This window comes from Thunnus maccoyii, chromosome 10 (assembly GCF_910596095.1).
Source record: "Thunnus maccoyii chromosome 10, fThuMac1.1, whole genome shotgun sequence".
NCBI classification, from domain to species: Eukaryota; Metazoa; Chordata; class Actinopteri; order Scombriformes; family Scombridae; genus Thunnus; species Thunnus maccoyii.
Window position 1 is genome coordinate 570,785 of NC_056542.1, and position 14,080 is coordinate 584,864.

The 14,080-nt window shown below is 44.6% G+C and overlaps 1 protein-coding gene across 1 annotated transcript; it reads left to right on the forward strand.

The window, feature by feature from the left end:
* Nucleotides 1-605: 605 nt before the first annotated feature.
* On the forward strand, nt 606-13,794 carry selenbp1 (selenium binding protein 1). The gene is made up of 12 exons (XM_042424987.1): nt 606-1,083; nt 1,982-2,035; nt 2,394-2,506; nt 2,819-3,004; nt 4,477-4,597; nt 4,782-4,964; nt 5,931-6,112; nt 8,975-9,053; nt 9,152-9,273; nt 9,359-9,451; nt 11,572-11,690; nt 12,427-13,794. Exons 1-12 carry the CDS (start codon nt 1,080-1,082, stop codon nt 12,587-12,589), a joined length of 1,419 nt encoding a protein of 472 aa, XP_042280921.1. The 5' UTR covers nt 606-1,079; the 3' UTR covers nt 12,590-13,794.
* Nucleotides 13,795-14,080: the final 286 nt, after the last annotated feature.

A 14,080-nucleotide genomic window follows, 5' to 3' on the forward strand; every position in this document is an offset into this window, starting at 1 on the left:
ACTGCATCAGTGTGTTTCTGCAGTTTAACAATCAGACTCTGTCGTCCCAGTGCATGCTGGGAGGGTTCCCAGTACACTCATGTAACAGCAGTCACATGATCAGCCAATCATAGAAACGCTGTGTGAAATTATGCAGAATAAAGTTTATAGTAATAAGATAATAATTATAATCTGATCTGTCAGTTCAGTTAAACTCAGTAAACTTTAAATTGTTCCTGAGGTTTAATTAGAATAAAACATAAAACCAGACAATAAAAACATCAACAGACGTCAGAAAGCTGCAGCTTCACTGAGTCTGAAGCTGAGTTCAGTCAGACGGAGCCGACAGGCAGAACGGAGAGCAGATTATATTATATATGAAGATATTAATCCAGGAGGTGTTTGGGTTCAGCCTTTTCTTAAAGATGGAGAGGGAAGTGAAGAGTCCAGCTGACGGCGAGATGAACTGTGACCCTCTCGGCTCTCCGTACTCAGGAGTCTTTCTCTGGCAGAGCGTAGTGAGCCGGACGGACTGTAGACCTGCAGGAGGAGCTGCTGCTGTCAGGGTTCAGAGGAGGAAGATGATCAGCTGATCAGGAAGAGCCAGTTAAAAAAAATACAAAAGAAAACGTACTAAAGTGTCCTCACAATAATAAACAAATGGCTCTTCAGTAACAAGGAAAGTGTATAAAGGAGGTTTTTTTTATGAAAATAAACACAATAAAGGCTGCAGGTGTTAAACTCATATATATCACTGATGCAGGTCTCCTCTGAACCTCCAGTTAGAAAATACAAAACACAGGAAAGAAGACTCAGAAGAGCCTGAACAGACCACTTCCTGTCTGATAACATCGACTCTGTTTCATAAATAAACTTCAGCTGAAGCTTCGTGTCTTTTGGAGAACTGGCCTTCGAAGGGTTAACGTGCAGTTTGTTTAAACAGCATTCAGGCTCCACCTCTCCGCTCTCATTGGCCGAGTTCTGATGATAAAGGAGTTCAACTCCACCCATCTGTGTTTTCACAGTGGATCTGGTCTCTCAGAGTCCAGACCTCCAGACACCAGGACCTGCAGGATCTGATCCAGACCAGGAGCTCAAAGATGGGTGAGCTTCTTTTCTTTTCTTTTCTTTTCTTTTCTTTTCTTTCATGACTTTAATCCTCCCTTCATCACACGTCACCAGCTGCTGTAAGCTGACATGTTCCTGGTGGAGTGTGGTGGGCTCAGGCTGCTCGTTGTTTGTGACCTTTGCTCTGTTTCCTGCCGTCCACTCGCTGCAGAGTCTCTAAAGGTGCATTCAGGAGCTTTTCAACCGTCTGTCTGTTTGCATTAAATCAACAGAAAGTTTCTTCAGGTTCAAACTGTTGCAGGAAAAGATTGAAACTCTGATGAAGCTGCTGTTTGTCAGATGTTCTTCCGCATTTTCATTTTATTCCTTTGTGGCAACAGAAGAGAGAAAAATAAAAAGTTTCTGGGACAGAACTTTGATACGAATTATCAGGAAAATATGAATTTCCTTTAAAGAAAAGTTCCATTAAAGCTCAGTTTACAGTTAAAGGTGCAGTAACGAGTCTAATCCAACACAATCTTTGTCAAATTCAGCAAATATCTGCTCACAGTCTGCTAGCTGTGTGTTCATACACAGTCCCGACTCTGTAAACAGGAAACAAAGTGGCTCAGACCGATCCAAACAGCACTGCTCCAGCCAATCAGCAGGGAGATCATGTGATCCTGCAGCGAATCTAAATGTTCAACCTGCACAGACTCGTTTCTGTTGTGATGAATCAGTAACTTCTGATGTTACTGATGCATCTTCATCGTAGTCCAGTTGTTTACTATTGTTCTAATTATTATTTATATTTATTCATTATTATTATTATTAGGAATCCAACTGTTGCATCGTCACATCCTTGCTATGAACTATGGGTAATATTCCAAGCCAGCAGAGCAGACTCTCAGACGCTGTTGGTGACCTTTGACCTGTTGTTGTTGTGTTTTCTCAGCCAGCTGCTCAGGATGTGGACCAGGATACAGCAGCCCGCTGGACGCCATGAAGGGTGAGACGGTCTGTCGACCAACTGTCTGTCTGATCACCAGCCTGCGTCTCAATGTTTTCAGACATTTCTCTATTATTAAGTGATCTATTGTAGTGTTCAGACTTTTCATAGTCGTGATAACCGCGCTGATGGTGACATGAATGCAGCCTCGCACGGCTGCAGGTGCATTTCCGTCCTCTTGTCTTTATTCACATTTTCAGTGAAGTGAAAGTGTAAAAGTTTGCAAATCGATAAAAACAAAATGGAATAAAAACAGAATCATGAAACGTGACTTAAACGTCCACTTAAGCTTCTGATTTGTGATCTTTTGCTGTTTTTCTGGAAACGTATCTTCAGTCTGGTTGTTTTCTTGCTGCAGGTCCTCGGGAGGAGATCGTCTACCTGCCCTGCATCTACCGCAACACCGACACCTTGAAACCCGACTACCTGGCCACCGTGGACGTCGACCCCAAATCGCCAACCTACTGTCAGGTACGACGAGTCTCCTGCTGCTCACCTTCTTCTTCTGCTCCGGTTTATCGTCATGTCTTTGTTCTCCCATCGGCTCTGTCCTCCTGCTGGATCAGGTTTCCACTTCTTCTTCTTCTTCTTCTTCTTCTTCTTCTTCTTCTGGTTGTTGTAGTTTCTGTTTCTACCTGCAGAATTCTCTCTCCTTCTTGTGTTCTTAAATCTTAAACAGTCTTTTAAATCAACAGAATCTGGATGAAGTTTTTTTCCAGATTTGTTTGTATAAATAAACTCTCTACTTTGACCCTAACGTGACCTTTAACCTCTCCCTCGCAGGTCATCCACCGGTTATCGATGCCGAACCTTCGTGACGAGCTGCACCACTCCGGCTGGAACGCCTGCAGCAGCTGCTTCGACGATGCCTCCAAGAAACGAAACCGCCTGATTCTGCCGTCGCTCATCTCCTCCAGAGTCTACGTGATCGACGTCGGGACGAACGCCAGAGAGCCACGAATCCACAAGGTACCGACAGCACGCCGCCGACACTCAGTCACACCTCAGGGCAACACATCGGGCAGGTCGAGGTGTGTTATAGAGGTCTGATTATCAGGTGTCTGCTAACATGTTACATACAGACTGCAGAGAGAGTTTATTAAAGCTCCAGAAGGTTAATCTGGTCCCGACACTCGCTTATACAAATATCTGCTTTAAATTTGGAGAAATTACTCTGAGAGCAGAAACAGGAAGAGAAAACTGTGAGAAAACAGTGAGAATGTGGGAGGAGGAAGAGGAGGAGGAGGAGGAAGAGGAGGGGGAGGAGGAGGAGGAGGAGGAGGAGGAGGAGGGGGGGGGAGGAGGAGGAGGAGGAGGAGGAGGAGGAGGAGGAGGAGGGTTCATCCTGAGTTCACACTGCATGATAAACAACTTCACAGCTGTTCTTTAACAAAATTGAAATATTTAAAAGACATTTGACTTGCTGCTGATGCAGGAAATGAAAACTCTTCCCGTGTTCGTCAGTCTGATGAATAATCTGAACGAGTCACTGTTTAATCATCAACGGTCAGTTCTCAGTTCTCCTCAGACACTTTGGTAAAACACTGAAGACTTTTGGTTGCTGGTTGCCTCCCAGTCTGAGTTCATTCTCCTCTGCTGGAAAACCCAGATTGTTTCCTTCAGGTTGGGAGTGAGTCTCTGCTCCAAGTGAAGGAGTTTAAGTATCTCAGGGTCGTGACCAATAACAGACAAAAACAACAGCTGCAATTCCAGTTTCAGTGTTTTAGCTGTAACAGCTGCATATTTGTCCCTGTGGAGCAGCATGGAGACTTCATGTAGTTAGTTGTGGACCTCTGTGAATTTTGCTGCAAAACTGAGTCTGCTGCAGACCTCACTTTCTGATTCTGCCCCCGCTGGTCATGTGCTGAATTGCATCTTATGGACACGTAGTGTTAATGTCTGACCTGCACAGCCATGCGAGGTAGCCATGATGCAAGCAAAGCAGTCAAGCAAGATGGAGCCGCAGATCAACAGGCGGATTGCAGTGATGTGGACTCTGTACTAGACTGCGGTGGTTCAGTGGGAGTTGATCTTGAAAGTGAAGCTCTGGATTCAACAGTGGATTTTTGTTCCAGTCCTCAGCTATGGTCCTGGTCTCTGAGTAGTGACTGAGAAAGAACCATTACTCCTTCACATTGAAGAGAGTTGTCATCTCCTGAATGCCTCTTTGTGGATATATTCTGGACATGTCAGACTGGAAGGAGACCCTGAGCAAACCCAGAACATGCTGTAGGGATTATACATCCCATCAGACCAGGGAACACCTCAGGATCCTCCAGGAGGAGCTGAAGGACCTGGCTGAGGAGAATGATGTATGGGCTACTTTGGTACCCAGACCTGGATAAGTAGCAGAAGATAGATGGAGCATGTTGTGACTTCTGTTTTAAAGAGTTCTTTATAAATCATTGGTGGGTTTTCTTGCGGATGTGTTGTGTCTTCAGATGGTGGAGCCTGTGGATCTGTACTGGAAGTGCGGCCTGGCGAACCCTCACACCAGCCACTGTCTGGGCAGCGGTCAGATCATGATCAGCTGCATGGGAGACCCGTCAGGCAACGGCAAAGGTGAGACCACAAAAAGACTGAACCAACTGTGCAGACATTATAATAAACACAAGGAGTAACGGATTGTTTCAGGAACATCAAACATTGTGGGGACCCTCCTGTTAGTTTGACCTGCAGCCTCCAGTAGACAGTTTCAGGTAGTGCAGCTGTGAACTCACTCTCATACCTGACGTTATCTTCTCAGGTGGTTTTGTGCTGCTGGATGGTGAGACGTTCGAGGTGGTCGGTAACTGGGAACACCCGGGTGAAGCGGCGCCCTTCGGCTATGACTTCTGGTACCAACCTCGACACAATGTGATGATCAGCACCGAATGGGGGGCGCCCAAAGCTCTGGTTGATGGTTTTAATCCTGCCCACATCAAAGATGGTGAGTCAGAATTTTTTCCTTCTTGTGTCTTCTTACCTTTCACTCCTCTGATGTCACAGAAATCTTACTGGGTACTTTCATCCCTGACCCTGTAGGTTCTGACCCCAGTAAGACTCAGGGGTTTTAGGTTCTATATAATAAACTGAAGTTGACATTCTCATCCCAGACTCTAGACTTTAGTCAATACCATAGTGTCCTGGGTTTCTTTTCCAGTAGGGGTCCAGTTAGTACTGCATTGTTCCAGGTTTTGATCCCAGTAAGACTCCAGTCAGTAAATCAGGCTTTTAGGTTCTGATCCCAGTAAAACAACAGTCAGTATTTGGGTTTCTTGGTTCTGATTCCACTAAGATAACCCCAATGCTACTGAGGGATACATAGTATGGCCTTTGTGGGGAACCATTGTCAGATTCTACAAAACACCAATCAGTACCACAGGGTTCTGATCCCAGTAAGACTCCGGTCCTTACAGCAGGATTTAAGGTTCCTATCTTAGTAAGTCCCCAGTGAATAACATAATGTTCTAGGTTCTGGTTCTAGTAAGTCTCTGGTCAGTACCACAGGGTTCTAGGTTCTGATCCCAGTTAGATTCAAGTCAATACTGCATGGTTTATATTCAGATTCTACAAAACACCAATCAGTACCACAGGGTTCTGATCCCAGTAAGACTCAAGTCCTGACAGCAAGATTTAAGGTTTCTATCCCAGTAAGTTTCCAGTAAGTAACACAAGGTTCTAGTTTCTGATCCTCGTCAGACTCCAGCCAGTAACACGGGTTTCAAGGATCTGATTCCAGTAAGACTTTAGTTGGTATTACAGGGTTCAGATTCCAGAAAGACTCCAGTCCTTTCAGCAGGTTCTCCAGTGAGAAACACATGGTTCTAGGTTCTGATCCAGGTTCTCTGGACTCTCAGCTGTGCCTTTGGATGAAACTCAAACTTCAGCTCACACGAGTTTGTTGTTGTCCCAGGTCACTACGGCACCTGCCTCCATGTTTGGGACTGGACCTCCCACAAGAAGCTGCAGACACTCGATCTAGGCGAAGATGGCGCTATTCCCCTCGAAGTCCGGTTCCTCCACAACCCCGACGCTACTGAAGGCTACGTGGGATGTGCTCTGCGGGGAACCGTGTTCAGATTCTACAAAACACCAGTCAGTACAACAGGGTTGTGATCCCAGTAAGAGTCCAGTCAGTGTTTTTCTGGATGATGAGGAATGAACTGTCTGTTTTTGGCCTGTGTGTTTATTGTGTTCTGGTTGATCAGTGATCAGTTGGATTCTGCTCTGGAGAGAAGGAGGACTGCCTGAAATAAAGGGCTAGAAACTAGATAACCCTGAACTTTAGACTGTTTCAGCAGGCAGGTGAGACAGGTACGTCACCGCAGGTACGTCACCGCAGGTACGTCACCGCAGGTACGTCACCGCAGGTACGTTTGGATGTTCAGTTCAGTTCAGACTTTATTAAGACACAACTCATGGGCAGTCCATAGCACAATAAAATACAAGATAAGAAAGAAACAAACAATATCTAAAATAGAAAAACAAACACAACAACAAAAAGGCATTCTACAATGATCAGACATTTGCATTTAGGCAAGAACGCCAACCGTTCCACATTCTAGACGAGAACCTGACAGAACTCAGCTCAGAGTCGGTTAAAGCTGAAATAAAATACATCTATATATAAGGTTTCATATTACAGCAGAGCAGGTGGGTTCACCAACATTAACAAACAGTCGGCTTTAAGCAGCAGCTTCATACTGTCATTAAAAGCCACTGTGAGTCTCTGCATGCTGCCTTTTCTGCAGCAGCACCACAGGTGGGCAGAATATAGTGGACCACAACAAGCTGTAAACAGAGACGTCTTCACAATCACTGAACACAAACTGAATTTACAGACAAAACACCACCCTGTTGAATCGAACTGTTCACATGGAACAGAGCAGATACAGAATTTCCCCATTTAAAGGTTCTGTATGTAGGAATCAGAAATTCCTTCTCATTAGTGACATCTGCGGCCGTTAAATGAGCTGCAGTCAACATGCTGCTGTTCACAGTGTGAGACTGTTGCAGATGACGTCTTTTTCCTGGCTTACACTTCCCAGTCTCACTCCGCTCCCTGCACCAGAACCTGACCCGACCCACAAACCACAAACCACCAACTTTTTTTTTACCATGTTTACTAAACCCCGGCAGGCTCAGTGAGCTGCAGCCGGGCAGCAACACGCTGTGGGTTTGTTGTGAAATGTGTGTTTATTACGACCTTTGGACACCAACAGAAGGGTTTGGCTATGTTCTGCTATCACTCTGGAGTTCGTCTTCTGCTCCTTTGGTGATGAAATCATGTTGTTTTAGCTCTGTGTGCTCGGGAGTGGGCGACTGGCATTGCAGGGTGTTTTGTTGTGAAATGTGTAGCGGTTGATGGAGGCAGCTAGCTGTTTCATTAGCTGGAGAGCTAATATCTGCAGTGTGTCTCTAGTCAGATAGCATCGTTTTTGTTGTGTTGTTGGTATACATATCAGTGCCATATTTACTTGTTGTGTTGTTGTTGTGTGTTAAAGTTCTCTCCAGCTGTCTGGACAGATTGCTGCTCAGGCTACAGGCCTGTAAATCTCTCAGCTGTTTAGTTTACCAGCTTTATGTTTAATGACAGGCACTAGTATAACAGCTAAAATAGAGTCAGGTAGAATACCATGCACTAATAACCGAGTAGTTTTACTAGCAAGCTTTAAATGTTCAGCAGTTATATTATCTATACCAGATGCCTTTTTATCTCCCAGCTTCATGACAGCATCTTGGACTTCTTGTGGGGTAACAATCACATCCTCAGTGTTATCTGTGTTGCCCAGTATAAACCAGTTGAACAGACCATAGTAATGTTTCTGCTGACACTTACTTCATCAATATTGGATGGCAGCGATGTTTTACAGTTATTCATGATTCTGACTTCTTTCCAGAAATCATTAAGACTATTATTTTGCAACTTTCTCACAAGTGAGTCAGACCTCACTGTATTCTCATTCCTTTTAATAAACCGAAGGGCGTATTTAAAATAGATTTGTTTATTTCTACCTGGTTCAGGCTTTACTTTAAAAGCTCTTTTACAGTCATTCCAACCTTATGTTTATAAAAAGGCCTTCTGGAGATGAGGACAGATTCCACAATAGAATCATACATCAGCATCTTTTGGTCGTTCAGTACATCCCAACAAGGTGTCCAAAACATATTCCTTAAGATCCTCCTGTTAAATTAGAGCAGTGTCATTTCCCTGCACTCGTGTTGCTGTCGACAGACAGTAACATGGGTATATTGCTTAAATTAACAACATAGAAAAGGGTATATGGTCAGTATTGGCCAGATCATAATTAATCTCCATGTGCATCAGCTGTGCATACGCAGGATCAAACCACCATCAGAGCAAAACTGTATGAAGTGATTAATAAATAAAGAATTAACATCAGAGACATCAGCATTCATATCTCCAACAACATAGATGCAGGTGAATAAATCCTCAATAAAAGACATGACCCGTGTTGATCTATTGAGATATTCCCCGACACTCATAGGGTGTATAAATGATCTGAATGATCCAGCTGATCATATTTCTTATTCCATAAAATAGCAACTCCCCCGTTACGTCTCTGCTGCTGATATCCAGCGATCCATAGCCGCAGTTGCCGCCCCCACGTTCTCTTTCACCCTCGTCAAGCTAGAAACTTCTCCGCTCACCTGCTCCGGTCTGCTCAGCAGCGCTGAGTCGTCCAGTCAGGTGGACGCTCATCCAAGTAGTTCGAAACAAACCTGCGAATGTTTTCTCTGCACTCATTAAGCACTTTCAAACACGCCATCCAGCAAAACCAGCAAAACAGTTTCATCGTGGTTTAGTGTCCTCGTTACGACAACAAGAAAGTTCAAAAGCTCGTCTTCCATTATCACCTCCATCAGCCGCCATCTTGGTTTCAAATATCTTCATGATGGATGAAACGCTGACAGATTCAGTGTTTGTGTCCACAGAGAGGAGACTGGGCTGCAGAGAAGGTCATCAGTGTTCCCAGCAAGAAGGTGGAGGGATGGATGCTGCCCGAGATGCCTGGTGAGTCTACCTGTCTGTCTGACTGTCTACCTGTCTGACTGTCTGTCTGACTGAGTGTCTGTCTGACTTTTTGACTGGTTACCTGTCTGTCTGCGCAGGTCTTATCACAGACATCTTGATCTCATTGGACGACCGTTTTCTCTACTTCAGTAATTGGCTGCACGGTGACATCAGACAGTATGACATCACAGACAGGAGGAACCCGCGATTGGTCGGCCAGGTCTGATGCTGCGACACCTTTTCAGAGATGATGTCGAACAGGTGAAGCCTCAGAGTGAGACAGCTCACCTGTCTGTCTGTTCCAGGTGTTTCTGGGAGGAAGTATCATCAGTGGCGGACCAGTCAGAGTCCTGGAAGACCCGGAGAACCAGCCGCAGCCCCGCCCACGCATCATCGAGGTACCACAGACAGGAGGCAGTGAGACAGGAGAGAGGAGAGAGTGAGACAGGAGGCCGTGAGACAGGAGGCAGTGAGACAGGAGAGAGGAGAGAGTGAGACAGGAGGCTGTGAGACAGGAGGCCGTGAGACAGGGGGCAGTGAGACAGGAGAGAGGAGAGAGTGAGACAGGGGGCAGTGAGACAGGGGGCAGTGAGACAGGGGGCAGTGAGACAGGAGGCCGTGAGACAGGAGGCAGTGAGACTTGGGGGCAGTGAGACAGGAGGCAGTGAGACAGGGGGCAGTGAGACAGGGGGCCGTGAGACAGGAGGCCGTGAGACTTGGGGGCAGTGAGACAGGAGGCCGTGAGACAGGAGGCCGTGAGACTTGGGGGCAGTGAGACAGGAGGCAGTGAGACAGGAGGCAGTGAGACAGGAGGCAGTGAGACAGGGGGCAGTGAGACAGGAGGCCGTGAGACAGGAGGCCGTGAGACTTGGGGGCAGTGAGACAGGAGGCAGTGAGACAGGGGGCAGTGAGACAGGAGGCAGTGAGACAGGGGGCAGTGAGACAGGGGGCAGTGAGACTTGGGGGCAGTGAGACTTGGGGGCAGTGAGACTTGGGGGCAGTGAGACAGGAGGCCGTGAGACAGGAGGCCGTGAGACAGGAGGCAGTGAGACAGGAAACTTCAATATGGCAATAAACACACTCAGAGGAAAAGCAGCATTAAAAACTTAAAAAACAAAAGTTACTCAACATAAACATTCACTAAACCCCCTAAACCTCTAAACCCCTAAACCCCTAAACCTCTAAACCTCTAAACCCCTAAACCCCTAAACCTCTAAACCCCTAAACCCTCTAAACCTCTAAACCCCTAAACCCCTAAACCCTCTAAACCCTCTAAACCTCTAAACCTCTAAACCCCTAAACCCCCTAAACCTCTAAACCTCTAAACCCCTAGCCCCTAAACCCCAAACCCCTAATCCCTAACCCCCTAATCCCTAACCCCCTAACCCCTAACCCCTAACCCCTAAACCCCAAACCCCTAATCCCCAACCCCCTAACCCCTAATCCTTAACCCCTAACCCCCTAAACTCCTAAACCCCTACCCCCTAACCCCCTAACCCCCTAAACCCCTAATCCCTAATCCCTAACCCCTAACCCCTAACCCCTAACCCCCCTAAACCCTTAACCCCTAAACCCCCTAATCCCTTAACCCCTAACCCCCCTAACCCCTAACCCTTAAACCCCCTAAACCCCTAACCCCCCTAAACCCCCAACCCCTAACCCCTAAACCCCAACCCCTAATCCTTAACCCCCTAAACCCCCTAAACCCTTACCCCCTAACCCCCTAACCCCTAACCCCCCTAACCCCTAACCCCTAACCCTTAAACCCCCTAAACCCCTAACCCCCCTTAACCCCCTAAACCCCCTAAACCCTTACCCCCTAACCCCCTAACCCCTAACCCCCCTAACCCCTAAATCCCCAGCCTGAGGACTCGCATCAGGATCACATCTGGATCTGTATGTTTACTATCTCTCACTCTCCACCTGTCTGTCTGTCTCTCCACCTGTCTGTCTCTCTCTCCACCTGTCTGTCTGTCTCTCCACCTGTCTGTCTATCTCTCCACCTGTCTGTCTCTCCACCTGTCTGTCTATCTCTCCACCTGTCTGTCTATCTCTCCACCTGTCTATCTCTCCACCTGTCTGTCTCTCCACCTGTCTGTCTGTCTCTCCACCTGTCTATCTCTCCACCTGTCTATCTCTCCACCTGTCTCTCTCTCCACCTGTCTGTCTATCTCTCCACCTGTCTGTCTGTCTCTCCACCTGTCTATCTATCTCTCCACCTGTCTATCTCTCCACCTGTCTCTCTCTCCACCTGTCTGTCTATCTCTCCACCTGTCTGTCTATCTCTCCACCTGTCTGTCTCTCTCTCCACCTGTCTGTCTATCTCTCCACCTGTCTGTCTCTCTCTCCACCTGTCTGTCTCTCTCTCCACCTGTCTGTCTCTCCACCTGTCTGTCTATCTCTCCACCTGTCTGTCTCTCTCTCCACCTGTCTGTCTCTCTCTCCACCTGTCTGTCTCTCCACCTGTCTGTCTGTCTCTCCACCTGTCTGTCTATCTCTCCACCTGTCTGTCTGCCAGGGGAAGCGTGTACCTGGAGGTCCTCAGATGTTACAGTTGAGTTTGGACGGTTTGAGACTTTATGTGACGACGTCTCTGTACAGCGGCTGGGACAAACAGTTCTACCCCGACATGCTGCGGTCAGTACTCACTACTGCAATACTACTGCAGTACTAATACTACTGCAATACTACTGCAATACTAATACTACTGCAATACTACTGCAGTACTACTCATACTACTGCAATACTACTGCAATACTACTGCAATACTAATACCACTGCAGTACTACTGTAATACTACTGCAATACTAATACTACTGCAGTACTACTGCAATACTACTCATACTACTGCAATACTAATACTACTGCAGTACTACTGTAATACTACTGCAGTACTACTCATACTACTGCAGTACTACTGCAGTACTACTCATACTACTGCAGTACTACTGTAATACTACTCATACTACTGCAGCACTACTACTACTGATAGTACTGCTGTAATACTACTGATAGTACTGCTGTAATACTACTGATAGTACTGCTGATATTTCTAACATAAACTGTAACTATAATCAAAGTACTCGGCCAAAAGTATGTGGACAGTTTGATCAGGTTTTCTCTCTGTGCAGATAAAACATTATATAATACTTTAATATATATATTATTATTATTATATAATACTTTAATATATATATTATTATTATATAATACTTTAATATATATATTATTATTATTATATAATACTTTAATATATATATTATTATTATATAATACTGTCCATTAATGTGTTCATTAATTAAGCCGTTAGTCTTAATTACAGCATCGTTAATGGGTCATTGAGGTTGATTGAAGTACTGTGTGAATGTTTCAGAGAGGGTTCAGTGATGATGCAGATCGATGTGGACTCTGTGAACGGGGGTCTGTCCCTGAATGAAAACTTCCTGGTGGACTTCGGTAAAGAGCCGGACGGTCCGGCACTCGCCCACGAGCTGAGATACCCGGGAGGAGACTGTACGTCCGACATCTGGCTGTGAAACCTCACTAACAGTCTCGTATAGAGAAATAAAGTTTAAATTCCACTTCAGCAGATTAATCAGGTAATAATCAATAATCACATCAGCTTGTACTGATTAACCTTCATCATCGCATTCATCACTGCCTCCAAATCACTTTTATTTCACCTTTACAGTCTCTGAAGGACACCTTGCACCTTTCATACAAGTTATTGTTATTTAAAGTGCTTTACAGCGACTGACCAACTAATGAAATCCAATAAATCATCATTATAATCACTTTTCAAAATAAAATAATTCAGTAGAATCAAACTAAATAAAATGAGGAAGGAAGTAGAATAAAATAAGACAATGAAATCATATGAAAACGTTATTTTAGAGGTGAATCATGTCGTCAGTGTGTTTAAATACACGTCTGCTGTCTGGCTGGTTTATCAGAGAAAACCTCACATGTTTTCCTTTTATTGTGAAATTTAAATGTAAAATTAATTTTGTGTTTTTAACAACAAAACTGGTTGAAAAAAACAAACAAAAATAAAAACATTCCTGCTGAATAAACAAGTGTTGATGTTACATTTAAAAGAAAACTCGACTGTTTCTGGAAATTATAGATTATAGTTATAGTTTGACTGTAAATTTTTAAAAAATCTAAATAAAAACATGAACTATAAACTTACAGAAACTCAACAATATGCAGATAAAACATATTATAAGCAAAGTAAAACAAACTGGTGACATTAATAACAGGTGCCGCTGCATCACATCCTGTAATAATAATAATAATAATAATAATAATAATAATAATAATAATTAACAGCACAAATATAAACAGTGAAACAGCAAAGACAGTTTAAAGTGAACTCGTCTCTGCTGTCTGATCCTCTTGAAGACTTTCCCTCCATCTGATTTATGACTAATAATTAACTAATAACATTGATTAAACACACAAACTGACTCTGTTGCAGACAGACAGATTAAATAAGATAGTTAATAATAATAAAGTCGACCTGTAAACTGTGTTTCGTTCATAAAGATGCATCAAACAGACACTGAATGTTCCGTTAAACAGACCCGGTGTGAGTTCACGCTGCTTCACCTGTGCAGGTGTGAACGTTCGTCTGTGTTCATCCTTCAGTCTGTTGTTGTTGTTTAACTGTTTCCTGTCCGCCTGCCGTCAAACTGTTCACACTCATGATGACGCTGAAATAAAGTTTGTCTGAAGCGTCGTCTGTCTGAGTCATTTAAAGGCAGATTCCAACAATTTACTGACAGGAAACATGTTTCAGCCTGAGAGACACAAACACGACGTAGAGAACAAACCAGTCATCAGACTGACGAGTTTAAACGTTTCTGTCTGAAGCTTCATAGAAAGTCTTCAAGTCAGATCAGTCTTTGTTTTAATGCATAAAATCAGTGTATGAACTATCTGGGCACAGACATGTTTTACATTTATAAAAATGTTTGGTTTTGGCCCCTCATGCATGTCAACGGGTGGACAAAATATTAGGAACA